The following is a 16312-nucleotide window of genomic DNA, read 5'->3' on the forward strand; positions in this document are numbered from 1 at the left end:
TGTAGGCGCGGCATCAGTTTCCCTGTGGAGCGAATGGGGGTCAGGACAGGGACCTGCGGGGAGGCCCGGACTCTGGGTGTCGCAGGGCGGCTGGGACCTTGGCCCAGCCCGGATGGCTTCCTGCCTGGTAGGGTCTGGGGACTGGGCCTCCCGTCCCAGAAGCCAGGGGCCCTGGCAGCGTTCTCCGCAGTCTCTGGGGTTGATCGAGGGGTGTGGCTCTGAGAGGCTCCAGGGCGGCCTCTGTCCCTCCAGGAGGCGCCTCCCTTCGAGCTCCAGTACTCTTGTGCAGCTTTCTTGGGCACAGAGCTGAGACCTGGAAAAAGTTGCCCAGATCATCTGTTTGACATTCCAGTGAGACTTGGGAGGGCTTGTGAGTGAGGTGGGAGAGGCCCCCCTTCCCCCTGCGGCCTGGGTGTGGCACACGGGTCATTCTGGGAGACGCCACTGAGCCATCTGGGCCTTAGTGACTCTGTTGAGGGTCAGGTCTTTCACTTCTGGTGGGCTCTTCCTGGAGAAGGCCACCGAGTGAGGCCTGGGGAGGGGTGTCAGGCAGGGTCCAGAGGACCGGGGCCCAGAAGGCGTAGGGCTGAGCCTGGAGGGGCCCTCCTTCAATGGAGACTATCCTGGGGGGCGGGTACCCACTGCAGTGTTTCCCGGGCACTCTCAGGGCCACCTTAGGGTCACCTTGGGCTCAGAGAAGGTAGTCAGCAGCCCCAGGACCTGCCCAGAGTTACAGGGAGACTGCCCTGGGGCATCTTGCAGCAAGGAGCACTGCTCAAGGGGCCCAGAGTAGACCCGGGGCTTCAGGAGGGTGGGGCCCCAGAGTCGGGGGCTGAGGGCCTGAGTAAGCTGTCACCACCCAAACCAGGAGACCACAGTGTCCACTGTGGGCTGGCCAGGGCGCTTCCCATTGTGGCTGGGCTGGGGGAGGGGATGCTGAGGCTGATCCTTCTTCCTGCTTTGGGATTATTTTCATGGATGGTTTTCAAGATGAGTAACCCAAAGACACGGAATCAGTTCAGACAGCTGCTTGCCCTTCTTGGTTCTTTTCCAGAGGGTGCACATCTGCCCCTCTGTTAGCCTGTAAAGCGGTGGGGTGGGTGACATCTTTTTTTTTTTTTTTTTAAAGATTTTTAATTTATTTGACAGAGAGAGAGAGATCACAAGTAGGCAGAGAGAGAGGGGGAAGTAGGCTCCCCGCTGAGCAGAGAGCCCTATGTGGGGCTCGATCCCAGGACCCTGGGATCATGACCAGAGCCGAAGGCAGAGGCTTTAACCCACTGAGCCCCCCAGGCGCCCTGGGTGACATCTTTTAAATCCAGCCAGCGCTAACCTGGTCGGATGGCAGCTTTGGTTCCGACGCCCGGCTTCCAGAAGGGAAACCGGTCCCTACGACCCTGGGAGCCCACTTTCGGGGAGGCTTGGCCTGGGGTCCCCACCCCTTGCCAGGGCTGGAGACCGAGTGCCTCACTCCTTGTTTATGGTCTCTCGGGGTGGTCTGTTCAGGTCGTCTTCCCGGAAGGCCAGAGAGGTGAAGGTCACGTGTGTGTGGGGGGCTGCCTGCTCTCTGGGGGTGGCGGGGAGGGCTCTGGGCGTGGTCAGGAGGGAGGCAGGGTCCTGCAGGGTGTGTGAGGTTCTATAGCCCTCAGGCAGTTGGGGGCGGTGGGCAAGGAGAAGGTGACCTTGTGCAGTCCACCCTGGGAGCAGACAGGTCAGCAAAGCGGAGGGAGCCGAGGCCTTGAGAAGCTTCCAGAAAACAGCTCCCAGGGGCCAGTACCTGGGCTGTGGAGAGGCAGCCTCATGGGGAAGGCCTGTGGCCTGGGAGCCCCGGGGGTGGTGATGTCAGGTGGCAAGTGCCCCCGCCAGGATTCTGGTCCAGCCGCGCTGGGTGTGGGGTGGAGTCTGTTGGGGGTGGGGCTGGCCCTCTCACCTGCTGGCCTGCGCTGCCTGCAGCGGTCATGATGGGCTCCGTGTTCCTCCCCCCCAGGCGAGTGGAGGCCGCCAGCAGCCTGCAGCCTGATCTACTGCTCTTTGGAAGGAGGCCCCCGAGGGACACAGCCGCCAGGCCTGCCGGGCCTTTGGTACCCTCGCTGCTTTGACAGACTCACTCCTGGGCGCTAGGGGCCAAGACCGCAGGACTCAGAGGGCACAGCCTGCCCTGACCTCTCTGTGGCTGTGGGTCCGGCCCTCTGGCCCAGCTCCCTGTTAGCCCTTATGTCCTGACCCTGGAAGACAGATAGGAGCACGGAGGGAAGGCCAGGCCATGGCTGTCCCCAGGCCCCACCCAGGATCCTGAGACCCGGAAGGGGAGGGGGCTTCTCGAACGCCGGAGCACTCCCGGGGCCTCTGCCCGTTGTCCTGCCTTCCCTTGGCCCTCATCGAAGTGGCAGGACACAGCAACTCTGTTATCTGGGTAATTAGCTTCAGACCCGGGACTGAGGCTGCCCAGGTCCTGGGCTGCTTCCCACAGGCCGTGCACCCTGACCCCAAAAGCGAGGTGAGGCCGTGCCCGCTGAGCAGCCAAGGTGTCACCCTTGGGCACCTCCCACACTGCCCTTTCTGCCTGGGGTCCATGTCCCTCAGGACCACCTGGGCCTGGTCACAGCGTGGGGCCTTGTGACCCAGCCTTGCCAGGGGCAGAGGGCGCCGCCAAGCCTTAGGGAGGGGATGCCCCCAAGGGTGCTGGTCCGGCCCACCGCCCCACTCCTCAGGCCCAGTCTGGCCCCGGTGCTCCCCAATCTGGTGCCCCGAGCTGCCCCCCTGGCAGGTCGCCCCCGCCATGGCCGAGCACCTGGAGCTGCTGGCAGAGATGCCCGTGGTGGGCAGGATGAACGCGCAGGAGCGGCTGAAGCACGCCCAGAAGCGCCGGGCCCAGCAGGTGAAGGCGTGGGCCCAGGCCGAGAAGGAGGCCCAGGGCAAGAAGAGTCGTCGGGAGCAGCCGCGGACGGAGGCGGCTGGGGGCGGGCCGCAGAAGCGGGTCCTCTTCCCTCCCAGCGTCACCCTTCTGGAGGCTGCTGCCCGCAACGACCTGGAGGAAGGTGAGCGTGGCCGAGCCCCAGGGCGCGGTGCCCTCCTTGGAGGCCCCCGGGGCTGGCCAACGTCCTCATCTGCATGCCCCCTGTGGCGGGCCCCCCGCGGCCGGCCCGTGGTGGGCTGCGCACATGGGTGCTGCTGCGGGGGTTGGGCAGGGGCACCCGGACAAGAGCCCAGGGCTTCGCTCAGGGGAGCTGGGAGTGGCCCATGGCCTTTGCCACCTCTTGCCGGGGTGCTGGGTGACGATCGGGAGTGTCCTGGCCACCGCCTGCTTGGTTCCTCCATCTCCTTCTCTGTCTAGGAGGACGGTAGCGCTCACCTCAGCAGGTCAGAACGAGGGGGCAGGGGTCCCCCGCAGGCTAGCCCCTTTGGCACCTGCCTCTGGCTCCGCCTTTGACTTCTTCCTCGCCATCAGGACCATCCCGGCTAGACCAGGGGCCTGAGCTTTCAGCAGCCGCCTCATTCCTCCCTGTGCCCTGTGTGCTCACAGCCCCTCTGTTCTCCAGAGAGGCGCTCGAGGGTTCTTCCTGCCTTCCTCGGGGGGCAGAGGCTGGGGTGCAGAGGGCAAGGAGGGGAGGGCGGCACCTTGAGGCCGGGGAAGTGCAGGAGGGCGTGGTGGGCGTGGTGCAGGCCAGGGACTGTGGGAAGGAGGCTGAGTCCTCCTAGTGCCTGTGGAGCACAGTCTGAGGGGCCCAGGCCGTTAAGGAGGTGACCTTGGCGACAGCCTGGGCCCACTGAACCATGAGGACAGGAGCTGGCTCTGCTCTGGAGGGCACTGGACGCCTCGGGCCCACACTGCGGGCTGCAGCTGGGCAGGGAGCCTGCTCAGGGCTGGGGCGTGTGTAGGGTTGGGGCACTCAACTAGTGGGAGAAACTCAGGGGAGCAGGGGCCCCAGTGAGGGTATTGTTGGAGGAGGGAGCCAGAACCCCAGCCAGAGTGGGATGGACCGGCGCCCCGTGGCACTGCCCACATGCAGGAGCCTGAGGGTCGGAGCGCAGGGAGCCGTCTTCGGGAGGGCTGGCTCCTGCTTGGCGCTGCAGGCAGGGGCGGGGGTTGTGCACTCTGGGGGCAGACAGGCCCAGTGCCCCGGCTCTTGAGCCCTCAGCTGGGCTCGGGGGCCCCTCTGGGCCCTGCACTGCTGTCCTCCGGTACCCTGCCCTGGGACTAGAGCAGTGGTGGCCTATGGCGCTGTGCCCTAACCACACTCCCTCCCCCTTCTCACAGTCCGCCAGCTCCTTGAGAGTGGGGTCAGCCCTGATCTGGCCAATGAGGATGGCCTGACGGCCCTGCACCAGGTCAGCCATGCGGGGGGTGGGGGGCGTAGCGGGGAGAGAAGGGGGCGCTGGCCTGGGCGCTGGCACTCAGGCCTTGTGGCTCGTAGAGCTGCATTGATGACTTCCGAGAGATGGTGCAGCAGCTCCTGGAGGCGGGGGCCAAGGTCAATGCCCGCGATAGCGAAAGCTGGACTCCCCTGCACGCCGCGGCCACCTGCGGCCACCTGCAACTGGTAGAGCTGCTCGTCGCTCGGTAGGCCCCAGTCGCCACTGCGGGGGAGGGCGTCTGTATGGGAGAGCGACGGGGCTTGGGCCGGGAGAGGCAGGGCCTTCCTCACACAGGCTGGTTCATCCTGAGATGCGGCCCAGCTGTGTCCTGGGCAGGAAGCGTGCTTGGCCCTTGGCTTGTGTTTCCACTCCCTTCGCCCGCGCTGACTTCACCTTCACCCCGGCCTGGCGATCAGGGCCTGGGGGGAGGCTGTGGTCCCAGGGGAACAAACATGTGCTCAGGAAGGTGTGGTGGTTCTCCTGGGGGCTCCCTCCTGCCAAGCCCCCGTAGGAGTTTGGGAACTCTTGAGGGTGGGCCTCGACCTCTAGCTCTGGTCTCGATGGGGTCTGCACAGAAACAGGCCCTTCTGGACCGAGTGATGAGGGCAGCCCTGACGAAGACGGAGGGGCACCTAGACATAGACGGGGCCTTTGACAAGGAGGGTGGGGCAGGGCTGGGCCTCTCTGCACGTGAGCTGTGGGGGACGGGAGGGGTGGTCGGCTTTCCAGGGTCTGGGAGCACCCCCCGCTGCCCCAGCCCCTCAACTCTGTCTGCTACAGCAGAATGGGTGGTCAGGGGCTCAGGCTCTCCTTGGAGCAGTCTGGGTGCTGACGGTGGGTGGGTGTTCACGGCTCTTGCGCCCAGAGAGCACCACCTTTGTGTTCTGGGCTCCCTCAGCTCCCTGTCCTCCCCCGGGCCTTGCCTCTGCTTGAGCCTTGTTCCCTGTGGCCCTCTCTGGCATCCAGGCTCTCCGCCTCCCTCTCCTTTTTGCTCCCTGAGGCTCCGAGAGGCCTGGCACCCGCTTTTGGCTGGTAGGCCCCCTGTGTGGGCTCACAGGGTCACGTGGGTGTGGAACCTGGTGCTCAGAGGCAGGTGGAGACGGCCCGCCTGGCTTGAGGGCCGGATCCAGGGCCTTCTCTGTCTTTGACCCGCACAGTCCACAGGCTAAAGGCCTCTGCAGAGGGTGGCCTAGAGGCCTCCATGGGGGAAGGGCTTTGTGGCCAAAGCCTCTGTCCATTCCTCCCACAGGGGTGCCGACCTCCTGGCCGTCAACACCGATGGGAACATGCCTTATGACCTCTGTGAGGACGAGCGGACGCTGGACTGCCTTGAGACGGCCATGGCCAACCGTGGTGAGTGTGACCCCCCTTGTCCCCCCAGGATGCCCAGAGTGCCGGCCCTGAGCGCGCTTCCTTTCAGGCATCACCCAGGACAGCATCGAGGGGGCCCGGGCCCTGCCCGAGCTGTGCATGCTGGAGGACATCCGCTGCCTGCTGCAGGCGGGAGCCGACATCGATGACCCCCAGGACCATGGGGCCACGCTGGTGAGGACCCGGCCGCGTGAGGTGAGGCTGGCGGGCGGCAGCTACCGTAGGGGCTTGGCAGGGACTCAGGGCCCAGCTCTTTGCCTGTAGCTCCACATCGCGGCCGCCAACGGGTTCGGCGAGGCAGCCGTCCTGCTGCTGGAGCACCGGGCCAGTCTGAGCGCCAAGGACCAGGACGGCTGGGAGCCGCTGCATGCCGCAGCCTACTGGGGCCAGGTGAGTGCGGCGGGCGTGGCCGGCTCCGTGGCGGGGGCGCATGGGGTCCTGGCTCCTGGCTCGGGGCCCTTCAGCAGCCCCGGCTCGCCGGCCCTCAGGTGCACCTGGTGGAGCTGCTGGTGGCGCATGGGGCCGATCTGAATGGGAAGTCTCTGACGGACGAGACGCCCCTCGGTAAGCCGGGGCCGCCTCTGCCAGTGTAGGGGCTGGGTGGGAGGGTCCTGGTGACCCTCCACCCGCCTCTCCTAGACGTGTGCGGGGACGAGGCGGTGCGGACCAGGCTGCTGGAGCTGAAGCACAAGCAGGACGCACTGCTGCGCGCCCAGGGCCGCCAGCACTCTCTGCTGCGGCGTCGCACCTCCAGCGCCGGCAGCCGGGGGTGAGCGCCCCGATCCGGGCCCCTCCTGCCCCCGCCCGGCCTTTGCCCCCCTGCTGGCAGCTCCCCCCATCCTGCCCTTGCCGGCCCCCAGGAAGGTGGTGAGGAGGGTGAGCCTGACCCAGCGGACCAGCCTGTACCGCAGGGAGCATGCCCAGGAGGCCATCGTGTGGCAACAGCCACCGCCCACCAGTCCGGAGCCGCCTGAGGAGGATGAGGATGGCCGGACGGACGCGGAGCTGCGCTCCCGACCTAGTGAGGTGAGCCCCACACCGTCAGCCTGCAGCCCGGTAGCTGCGGGCCCGGGCGCTCCCCTCCGTGTGCAGAGCAGGCACGTGAGCTGATGTCGCTGCACGTTTGTCCCACTGCGCCCGCGCGGGGGGTCGGTGGGACCAGTGACCCTGTGCCCACACAGCGGGCCGGTGCTGCACGGGCGTGGCTGCTGTCCTGGGCGGCCATGCAACCTGGAGCCTGAGGCCCAGGGAGGCCAGAGAAGGCCTTCCCGACGGCCCCTGAGGCCCGCGCTCCCCCAGCAGGATGATGATCCTGAGTCGGTGAGGCCGCACAACGGCCGAGTTGGAGGCACTCCTGGGCGGCACCTGTATTCCAAGCGGCTGGACCGGAGCGTCTCCTACCAGCTGAGCCCCCTGGATAGCTGTGCCCCCGATGCCCCGGGCCGGGTCAAGGCCCAGCACACGCTCGCAGAGCTGAAGCGCCAGCGAGCCGCCGCTAAGCTGCAGCGTCCCCCGCCCGAGGGGCCCGAGGGGCCCGAGCCCAGCCTGCCGGCCACCGCTGCTGCGAGCCCCCAGCCGGAACACAGACCCGGGGCCGGTGGAGACCCACCCCTGCTGAAGCTCACCGCGCCCTCGGAGGAGGCCCCCGCGGAGAGGAGGCCCTGCTGCCTGCTCATGTGAGGGGCTGGCTCCTGGAGTGCCCCGGAGGCTGCCGCGGGGCCCCTGCTCTGGGGGCCCCGGTGTACGCCCTGCTGCTGCTGCTGCTGGGAGAGAACCGGCGGGGGACCTCCCTCAGCTCCCCTGCCGGGGATGCCAGCATCCTCGCTCAGGGATGAGCCTCTGGCAGAAGCCCTCCTGGGGGGCCGTCCGGCTGCAGAGACCTAGTTCCATCGTGTGCCTCTTGATAAAGGGCTGTTCTGCCACCTGCCTTGTCATGTGTGTCAGCGGGGCCGCTGTCCTGAGGGTGGGGAGCTGAGGTGCTGCTGCTGGGTGTGCCGGTCCCTGTGTGGGGCCTGTAGGGGCTTGCTTGGGGCTGCCTGGCCCTGCGTAGGAGTGAGGCCCACGGCCGCTGGGCGGGAAGCCTGGCCTGGCCTGTGCCCTGCCTCCCTGCCTTCCCAGCCTCCTGGAGACTCCTCTGTAACTCTTTCCTTTCCTGAGAGCAGCGGGGGCTGCGGAAGGACATTCCTTGGGGCTCAGGCCTGGGGGTATCCATGGCAGAGGAGCAGGGAGCCTGGCGTGGAAGGGGAGGGGCCTTCCCACAAGACTCTCAAGCCACAGAGGGGAGAATCCGAATGAAGGCTGGAGTCAGAAACCTCCCTGGGGGAGGAGTCCCCCCGCTCCTGGCACGTAGCCCTGATCCTGGGGCCTGGCTGCCAGGCTCCGCCTGGGCTGGCAAAGGGGACCAGAGGTTGGCTGCCCAGATCCTGAGCTGGCTGGGCACAATGTGTCAGAGTGACGGGGGCCCCTTAGGGGCCTCAGGTGGGAGGGCCGAGGGTGCTGTTAGCTTGCGTGTCAGTGGTGGGCAGCCCTGCATGGCCGCCAGTGCCGGGTCACCTTCTCCTCGCCCATGGGATGGGTCAGCCGCATGTGTGCAGGGCCCATCCTTCTCGGAGCATCACTGCTTGGAGGGGTGTCCTCAGCAGAGCTGGGGAGCCAGGGCCTAGGCTGCAGGTTAAATTGGGTGTGGGGGGCAACGCAGCTTCCAGTGTCCACCTGCGAATAGCTGCCTGCGCTGGGCCGGGGCTGCCTCTGCCTGGGGCTGGGATCCTATTAACGTGCTCTGGTCTGAGGGCCCAGGGGGTAGGGGTAGGGGCAAAAGATGGCCCAGAGCCGAAAGGTGTGAGGGGAGACCGAGGCTGGCTGCCTGGGGCTCCTGCTCTTTCCTTGCTGGCCAGCAAGGGCAGAGGAGCCCAGGCTGGCGTCAGGCCCGGCCAGCTGCCCACGGCCTCTCTCAGAGGGCTGGCTCCTTGACCTTCCGCTCCGAATCAGATGCGGCAGCTGGGGTAGCCACCCCTGGGCATGGCCTATCCACGCCCTTCAGGGCCTGGGGAGGCGGGGCCCTGATGGCCTATCACAGCTTGCTTCCCACTATCTCTGCCAATCAGGAGCAACAGGGAGGGGGAGCTTAGGTCACCCTGCCAGTGGTGTGGCCCCAAGGGCAGCTCCGGGCTGGGGCATGGTGAAAGGGCACAACCGCAGCCCAGAGGAGCCCAGTGTCCGCGGGCCCAGAGTCGCCCCACCCTGTCGCCCAACATCCCAACCCAGAGACCCGGGCCGCCTCCAGCTGCAGAGCTGGGACCAAGGTCCAACCCCAGGGCTCGTGGAGCCTGCGGGCCATGGTTGCCAGCCCAGGAGGGGCCAGCCGGATGGAAGCCCACATCGGAGCTTCCGCTCCCCTCCCCCAAGAACACCAGGATTCTATAGAGGCCCCACTCAGTTACCTGGGAGACAGGCCTGCTGGCCCAAGCAAAGATGGGGGGCCTGAGAGGGCTAGGACTTGGCAGAGCCCTGCTGGGGTAAATCTCCAGGGTCCCAGCTCCATTTCCCCTGGGGGTTTAGCTCTGCCCAGCTCTGCCAACCCGTCTGGGCACTTAGCACACCTCCCCTCCCTCAGGTCCAGTCCCTCAGAGCTACTTGAACCTTCTGTCTGTCCCTACCCCCCATGTAGGTCTCCTGCTCCCCTGTCATGGGGACACTGGGCGGGCACTGGGCCTCGCCCCAAGCCCCGCCTGCCTCCTCATGCACTCCCTATGGCTCCCTGGGGCAGAACTGTGCCCAGACGGGTGGGGCGGGGCCCAGCGGCCCCGACTTCTTCAGCCTTTTCTGTCCCTTTCCGTGGGGCCAGCAGGCCGCCGCGAAGAGCGTGCCCTTCACGTTGAGCCGCTCTCCCCGGGCTCCCTCCTCCCAGCCCCGGCCCATCGAGTCTGGACCCAGCGCCCTTTTCCCTGCCCGAATCCTGCTGTGTCCTGATCTTCCTGCCTGGTCTGAGTAGTGTCATGGCCTTGAGGGCAGGTGACCACAGCCGGGTCGCAATGCACGGGCTGAAGGAGAAGGTGCTGACGCTGGACACCATGAACCCGTGTGTTCGGAGGGTGGAGTACGCGGTGCGCGGGCCCATTGTGCTGCGCGCCCTCGAGCTGGAGCAGGAACTGCGCCAGGTATGGCCCTGGGCCCCACCACTGCCCTCCAGGCTGCACCTGGACAGCTGCATCAGGCCCATTCCCACAGTCACACAGGACGAGGACCTGTCCTGTCCTCACGCCTGTGCCCTTTCACTCCCAGGGGGTAAAGAAGCCCTTCACAGAGGTCGTCCGCGCCAACATCGGGGACGCGCAGGCCATGGGGCAGAAGCCCATCACCTTCCTGCGTCAGGTGAGGCTCGGGGTTTGCCCTGGTGCCCCTCCCCAGCCCGCCCACGTGCTCGGGCTCAGTGTCTGCTGCTCCCAGGTCCTGGCCCTCTGTGTGCACCCCGATCTCCTGAACAGCCCTGACTTCCCTGAGGACGCCAGGAGGAGGGCTGAGCGCATCTTGCAGGCATGTGGGGGACACAGCCTGGGTAAGTGCCGGTGCCCAAACTGGGCAAAGCCCCAGGGAGGAGCGGGAGCTGGTGGGAGGCCGTCCCGGGGTGGGGGGGTGGACCCAACTGCTGGGAGATACTCCGCAGGACGGCTAAGGAGCCTCTCGGGTCCTCCTCTCCCTGTCCTGCCCTGCCCTCCGGCCCAGGGGCCTACAGCGTCAGCTCGGGTATCCAGCTGATCCGGGAAGACGCCGCCCGGTACATTGAGCGGCGCGACGGAGGCATCCCCGCAGACCCCAACAACATCTTCCTGTCCACCGGGGCCAGCGACGCCATCGTGGTAGGCCAGGGCCAGGGCAGGAAGACGCCGTGGCTCTTTCCTTGCGGCTTGGGCGGACCTTGCTCCTCTTGGCACAGTGCTCCCGGGCTGGGCGGGGAGCAGGTGCCGTCCCCTGGGCCCCATCAACCTGGCTTCCCCATCCCGCCGACAGACGGTGCTGAAGCTGCTGGTGGCGGGGGAGGGCCCCACCCGCACAGGCGTGCTCATCCCCATCCCGCAGTACCCGCTGTACTCGGCCGCGCTGGCCGAGCTCGACGCTGTGCAGGTGGACTACTACTTGGATGAGGAGCGCGCTTGGGCCCTCGACGTGGCCGAGCTGCGGCGCGCCCTGTGCCAGGCGCGTGGCCACTGCTGCCCACGCGCACTCTGCATTATCAACCCCGGCAACCCCACTGGTGCGCTGCCCGACCCCCAGCCCTCCCTCGTCCCCCTCCCCATGGGGTCAGTCTGCCCCCCCCCCCCCCCCCGCGGGCGCAGAGCCCCAGTCTGACCCTGGACGTGGTGCGTCTCCCGCGCCCTAGGACAGGTACAAGCCCGCGAGTGCATCGAGGCCGTGATTCGCTTTGCCTTTGAGGAGCGCCTCTTCCTGATGGCTGATGAGGTGTGGGCAGGGGCTCGCCTGGGGCTTGGGGTCGCGGGGCCCGGGTGACAGCACCCTCCCCTGCGGTGACGCTGGCCCGCCCGTCCAGGTGTATCAGGACAATGTGTATGCGGAGGGCTCGAGGTTCCACTCGTTCAAGAAGGTGCTCGTGGAGATGGGGCCGCCCTACGCGACGCAGCAGGAGCTTGCCTCCTTCCACTCGGTCTCCAAGGGCTACATGGGCGAGTGCGTGCGGGGTCGCAAGGACTGCACCCTGGCTCGGGTCCTCTGCCCAGCCTGCCCTGACACCTGCGCTCTGGGCTGCAGGTGCGGGTTCCGCGGTGGCTACGTGGAGGTGGTGAACATGGACCCCGCGGTGCAGCAGCAGATGCAGAAGCTGATGAGCGTCCGGCTGTGCCCGCCGGTGCCGGGCCAGGCCCTGCTGCACACGGTGGTCAGCCCACCCACACCCTCCGACCCCTCCTTCGCGCAGTTCCAGGCGGTGAGCGGGAGGGGCGGGGAGGGGGTGCGATGGCGCTACGCCGGCCGCCGCGGGGTCTGATCAGCTCACCTTCCTCGGCCACAGGAGAGGCAGGCGGTGCTGGCCGAGCTGGCGGCGAAGGCGAAGCTCACGGAGCAGGTGTTCAACGAGGCCCCCGGTATCCGCTGCAACCCGGTGCAGGGCGCCATGTACGCCTTCCCTCGCGTGCAGCTGCCCCCGCGCGCCGTGCAGCGCGCTCAGGTGCGGCCCGACTGGCGACTGGCCTGGGGCGCGGGGGCGCGGGGGCGCAGGTGGGGCCGCCAACCAGCGCGGAGTGTGAGCGCCCCGCCCTGTCCGTCTGCCCCCAGGAGCTGGGCCTGGCTCCCGACATGTTCTTCTGCATGCGCCTTCTGGAGGAGACCGGCATCTGCGTGGTGCCCGGGAGTGGCTTCGGGCAGCGGGAAGGCACCTACCACTTCCGGTGAGGCCCAGCCCCGCATGGCTCAGCCCGGTCGCCCCCAGCACCTTCACTTACCCCTCTCGCCCTTTCAGGATGACCATTCTGCCCCCCATGGAGAAGCTGCGGCCTTTGCTGGAGAAGCTGAGCCAGTTCCACGCCAAGTTCACCCGAGAATACTCCTGAGCCCCGCCCCCGTTTGGGCCCAGGCTGGGCCGCGGCCCTGGACACCATGGCCAAGGTCCTCCCTGGGGGTCTCTGGAGCCCTCTGGACTTGCTCCCGCTACCTGAGGGGCTGGGCCCCTGCCTTTCTGCAGACCCTTAATAAAGCTGAAGCAGCCTGACTACCTGGAGGCCGGCTGTGTGCACACCCGTAGAGCTGCCCCTGCCTCTGTCCACTGCTGACTTCCTGAGCTGGGGATCCGTGGGGCTTGGAGACCTAGCCCCAGGCAGGACATCTGTCAGCCTTGAGGAGGACGGTCAAGGAGGGCTCCCAGAGGAGGGAGGTGCAGTGTCCCTTACTGCAGATGTGGTGCCCCTCACGGGCTGGGTCTCTTCGTGGCCTCTGGTCTTGAGGCAGACACGGCAAACTTCACATAAAAGTGAGGAGGAGTGAAGGTGTGGAGGAAGGCACCAGGGCGGGCATGAAGCCGGCCGGAGAGACCAGGGAGCTGAGTCCCAGGGGTGACCACGTCCGACAGGGCGGGCACGAAGCCAGACGGAGAGACCCGGGAGCTGAGTCCCAGGGGTGACCACGTCCGAAAACGTAGCCTAAGGTAGACGCAGCCAGGGGCCCTGCTGTGCCTTCCTGCATCGCCCGCCTGTCGCCCGGCCGGCAGCACAGGGAGCACACTGCGCTGTGAGACGGAGCCGGGGGGCTGGGTGAGCGGCAGGAAACGGAGTCCTGGTGAGGACTCAAAGAGGAAGGCTTGGTTCCCCTCCTGAACGAGCAGGTGGCAGGGCGCTGGAGGAGCCAAGGTGGGGGGTGGGGAGAACGAACACATAGGTCTTGCTTTGTTTGTATTGGGTTTGGAGTATGTGACATCCTAGTGCAAACACAGCCCTTGGGCTGGGAGGCAGCGAGGGGACCCTCCCACGCTGGAGCACTCCAGGGCAGGTGCTGGGGGAAGGGCTGTAAAATGCTGACGCACAGGCACCCCGGGGAGGCCCAGACTGGGGGTGGGTGTGCAGCCCTACGTCCCGGCCCCGGGAGCAGAGATGGAGCTCACTGTGTGCAGGGCAGGCACGGTTGGGGGTCGCCGCCATCTTGGGGAGGGACGCTAGTCCTCATTTTACAGATGAGGAAGCTTGTCGAAGTGACAGGAGACCCACTCCAGGTGGTTTCACCAGCTGTTCCTCTAGGGGTTGGGTCGGCTTCAGGGGGCTGAGGGTTCGGAGACAGAACGAAGGCCCTAGCTCTGTCCGCTCCGGAGGTGGTTCTTAACCACGGGCCGTACTCACTTCCTCTTCTGGGCCTCGGGAGTCCTGTGGGTGCCACTGTGAGGAGGGACCACGCGAGACTCCCCGTGTTCGGCTGCTCCGGGGACGTACCTCTCCCCTCCACCAAGCCAGCAGCAGGGAGGCAGGGCCTGGGTGGGCCTCTCCCCGCCGGGTACCGACCCTGGAGGGCATCTCCGGCAGCAGCTGGCTGCAACGCCCTGGCTGAGACCTTTCGTGGCCCCGGGCATAAGCAGTAGTGGGTCATGGGCACTTAATTAAGAGGCCGACTCCTCCCTGGGCACTGCTGGAAGGACCCGGTGGGCACTGCAGCACCCAGGCTGCAGGTGAGACATCACGGAAGCGCTTGTGGGAATTCAGGGTGTGGGTCCAGGGGGTCTGGGAGCCGGATCTCATCATACCCTTGGGGGAGGGGCCAAGGTGAGCCGCGGGCTCAACACCAGATAGGCGAGTGGCCGCCGGGCCCGCGGCTCCCGGGCCGCACCCAGGTTGGCCACTGGGGGCGCCCGAGGGCGGGCGGCGCTCTGGCCCGCTCGCGCGCTCAGTGGCCGCGCGTTGCGCGCCTGCGTAGTGCGCACGCCTCCGGACCCGCGGGCGCCCGCCTGCCCAGCGTGAGCTGACTGGTCCCGCTCGAGCCATGCGGTCGTGTGACCCCTGACCGGCCCAGACCCCCCCTCCGGAACCGCTCTGCCCCGGCGCCAGGTTCTGGTCCGGCCTTGAACCCAGCCCCGGTCCCCGCCCGATCGCGGGCCGGGCCCCCGCCCCCCAGCAGTAGCCCCCGGGCGCCCCGCTCTCCTGGCCATGCGGCGGAAGCTGCTGCCGCTGGCCGGCCTCTACCTGGTGCAAGGCCTGCCCTACGGGCTGCAGTCTGGCCTGCTGCCCGTGCTGCTGCGGGCGCGAGGCCTCTCCCTGACGCGCGTGGGACTGGCCAAGGTGCTGTACCTGCCCTGGCTGTTTAAACTCGTGTGGGCCCCCCTGGTGGACACGCGGGGCTCCCTGAAGGCCTGGCTGGTGCTCAGCACGGCTGCTCTGGGCCTGGTGTGCGGGCTGCTGGCCGCCCTGCCACCCGCGGAAGCCGGCCCGGCTGGGCTGCCGGTCACTGTGGCGGGGCTGCTGCTGTTGCTGAACCTGGGTGCGGCTGTGCAGGATGTGGCCCTGGACACGCTGGCCGTCCAGCTCTTGGAGCCGGCGGAGCTGGGGCCCGGTAACACAGTGCAGGTGGTCTCTTACAAGCTGGGGGCGGTGCTGGCGGGAGGGGGCCTGTTGGCCCTGGTCCCCTCGCTCTCCTGGCCCCTGCTCTTCCTGCTCCTGGCCGCTACCTATTGGTTGGCTGCTGCCCTCGTCTGGGCGGCGCCGGCCCTGCAACAACTGCCTGCGTCTGGGCCGTCGGAACCACCCCTCCGCAGCCTGCACCTTCTGCAGGACCTGCTGGCCATGCCCGGGACTCTGTGGACGGCGGGCTTTGTGCTCACTTACAAACTGGGTAAGTGAGGCCGTGAGTCAGGCAGCAGCAGGGTGGGAGCTTGGGGGACCTCCGGCGGGTCTCCAGGAGCCCTGGAATCCATTTGGTGGTCACCTTCGGGGGCGTTAGCATAGCAGGCTGGAGTTCAGCCTGGTTCCCCAGCTCTTGCTGCACGGCTTCCGGGAGCTCCAGCCACAACACCTGGGGTCTGACGCCGCCTTATGCTGCCCCTAAGCTTGCCTGATGCCCAGCCCCAGCTATCTCCAGGCACCTGGGGCCCAGAGCGGAGGCAGTGCCCGGCTAGGGGAGTGCCTCTAAAGGCCCCAAGGTGAAGGGAGGCGGGAGCCCCTGCTCACATTCTCCCCACAGGTGAGCAGGGTGCCAGCAGCTTGTTTCCGCTCTTCCTGCTGGACCACGGCATCTCCACGCCAGAGCTGGGGCTGTGGAATGGTGTGGGCGCCGTGGTCTGCTCCATTGTAGGCTCGTCCCTGGGCGGGGCCTTGCTGGCCAGGCACAGGTGAGCCCTCCCCAGCCTGGCTCACTCACCTGCACCCACCCGACCTGGGCCCCACTCCCTGACTCCCCCCACCCCCACCCCATCTCCCCACCTCAGGCAACCACTGGCCCTGCTCAGGTCAGTGCTACGGTACCGTCTCGGGGGTCTGGCCTGCCAGACCACCCTGCTCTTCCACCTGGACACCTCAGGGGTCAGGTTGGGCCCCAGCACCGTCCTGAGAGGTGAGGGGCTGGCTGCGGGAGGGGAAGGGTCCCATGTCCTGGGCTCCGCTGACCTCGGCCCTCCCAGGGGCAGCCCTGCTGAGCCTGTGTCTACAGCACCTCCTCGGGGGCCTGGTCACAACCACCACATTCACCCTGATGATGCGGTGCAGCCAGCGGGCGCCCCGTGCCCTGCAGGTGAGGGGGCTGCGGCAGGGACGTGCAGGGGGGCTACAGGGCTGGCTGTGATCCAAGTGACCCCTCACCTGACCTCCTGCCCGGTTCCTCCTCGTCCCCACAGGCCACACACTACGGCCTCCTGGCCACGCTGGAGCTGCTGGGGAAGCTGTTCCTGGGCACGCTGGCTGGAGCCCTGGCCGACAGCCTGGGGCGGCTTCTCTGCTTTGCCTTCTTCCTGGCCCTCTCGGGCATGCCCGTGCTGTACTTGAGCCTGGCCCCTGGCAGCCTGGCCTGAGCTGGGTGCCCACCGGCCTAATAAAGCTGGGTGTGCCCGTGGCCTGGCTGGCTGGGCTGTGACACGGGCAAGGCTGTCCTCAGAAAAGAGCTACTATGA

General features: G+C 67.4%; 3 protein-coding genes and 1 long non-coding RNA gene across 9 annotated transcripts in view; 3 read left to right on the forward strand and 1 right to left on the reverse strand.

Moving 5' to 3' along the window:
• The window catches only part of PPP1R16A (protein phosphatase 1 regulatory subunit 16A), a 35165-nt gene extending 27516 nt beyond the window's left edge, over window positions 1-7649 (forward strand). For 2 of the 3 annotated variants that reach the window (XM_032316569.1, XM_032316570.1), the window contains exons 2-11: window positions 1988-3038; window positions 4259-4329; window positions 4416-4561; window positions 5606-5709; window positions 5777-5901; window positions 5992-6117; window positions 6216-6291; window positions 6367-6496; window positions 6588-6753; window positions 7027-7649. In XM_032316569.1, coding sequence (XP_032172460.1) covers window positions 2780-3038; window positions 4259-4329; window positions 4416-4561; window positions 5606-5709; window positions 5777-5901; window positions 5992-6117; window positions 6216-6291; window positions 6367-6496; window positions 6588-6753; window positions 7027-7407 — 1584 coding nt within the window. In that variant the 5' untranslated portion in view covers window positions 1988-2779 and the 3' untranslated portion in view covers window positions 7408-7649. The remainder of the gene's footprint in view (window positions 1-1987; window positions 3039-4258; window positions 4330-4415; window positions 4562-5605; window positions 5710-5776; window positions 5902-5991; window positions 6118-6215; window positions 6292-6366; window positions 6497-6587; window positions 6754-7026) is intronic. The other variant, XM_032316571.1, reaches the window with a different exon arrangement.
• A 101-nt stretch (window positions 7650-7750) lies between these two features.
• Window positions 7751-12477, forward strand: GPT (glutamic--pyruvic transaminase). 2 transcript variants are annotated; one of them, XM_032316574.1, is made up of 12 exons: window positions 7751-9242; window positions 9739-9884; window positions 10009-10098; window positions 10174-10282; window positions 10450-10583; window positions 10735-10978; window positions 11105-11184; window positions 11273-11409; window positions 11491-11665; window positions 11750-11905; window positions 12013-12125; window positions 12197-12477. In XM_032316574.1, exons 2-12 carry the CDS (start codon window positions 9759-9761, stop codon window positions 12285-12287), a joined length of 1455 nt encoding a protein of 484 aa, XP_032172465.1. In that variant the 5' UTR covers window positions 7751-9242; window positions 9739-9758; the 3' UTR covers window positions 12288-12477. The 2 variants fall into 2 exon arrangements, with proteins under 2 accessions (XP_032172465.1, XP_032172463.1); XM_032316572.1 differs by lacking the exon at window positions 7751-9242 and having other exon boundaries at window positions 9252-9884.
• Window positions 12478-13108: 631 nt separating this feature from the next.
• On the reverse strand, window positions 13109-14589 carry LOC116575287. The gene is made up of 2 exons (XR_004279680.1): window positions 14502-14589; window positions 13109-13598 (listed from the first exon to the last, which is right to left on the reverse strand). It is a non-coding gene; the product is annotated as an uncharacterized LOC116575287 (long non-coding RNA).
• Window positions 14108-16302, forward strand: MFSD3 (major facilitator superfamily domain containing 3). 3 transcript variants are annotated; one of them, XM_032316592.1, is made up of 5 exons: window positions 14361-15042; window positions 15391-15538; window positions 15635-15759; window positions 15827-15936; window positions 16040-16292. In XM_032316592.1, exons 1-5 carry the CDS (start codon window positions 14361-14363, stop codon window positions 16211-16213), a joined length of 1239 nt encoding a protein of 412 aa, XP_032172483.1. In that variant the 3' UTR covers window positions 16214-16292. The 3 variants fall into 3 exon arrangements, with proteins under 3 accessions (XP_032172482.1, XP_032172484.1, XP_032172483.1); XM_032316591.1 differs by having other exon boundaries at window positions 14108-15042; window positions 15635-15936; window positions 16040-16302; XM_032316593.1 differs by lacking the exon at window positions 15635-15759 and having other exon boundaries at window positions 14108-15042; window positions 16040-16302.
• Window positions 16303-16312: the final 10 nt, after the last annotated feature.

Source organism: Mustela erminea, chromosome 16, assembly GCF_009829155.1.
Source record: "Mustela erminea isolate mMusErm1 chromosome 16, mMusErm1.Pri, whole genome shotgun sequence".
NCBI lineage: Eukaryota > Metazoa > Chordata > Mammalia > Carnivora > Mustelidae > Mustela > Mustela erminea.

Excerpts from the sequence above, each read along its gene's own strand:
- MFSD3 (XM_032316591.1), top strand. The coding sequence starts at position 14,361 with ATGCGGCGGAAGCTGCTGCCGCTGGCCGGCCTCTACCTGGTGCAAGGC. Across the intron at positions 15,043-15,390 it reads TGTGCTCACTTACAAACTGG|GTGAGCAGGGTGCCAGCAGC; the intron begins GTAAGTGAGGCC and ends TTCTCCCCACAG. Across the intron at positions 15,937-16,039 it reads GGGCGCCCCGTGCCCTGCAG|GCCACACACTACGGCCTCCT; the intron begins GTGAGGGGGCTG and ends TCGTCCCCACAG.
- GPT (XM_032316572.1), top strand. The coding sequence starts at position 9,723 with ATGGCCTTGAGGGCAGGTGACCACAGCCGGGTCGCAATGCACGGGCTG. Across the intron at positions 11,185-11,272 it reads TCTTCCTGATGGCTGATGAG|GTGTATCAGGACAATGTGTA; the intron begins GTGTGGGCAGGG and ends CCGCCCGTCCAG. Across the intron at positions 12,126-12,196 it reads GAAGGCACCTACCACTTCCG|GATGACCATTCTGCCCCCCA; the intron begins GTGAGGCCCAGC and ends TCGCCCTTTCAG.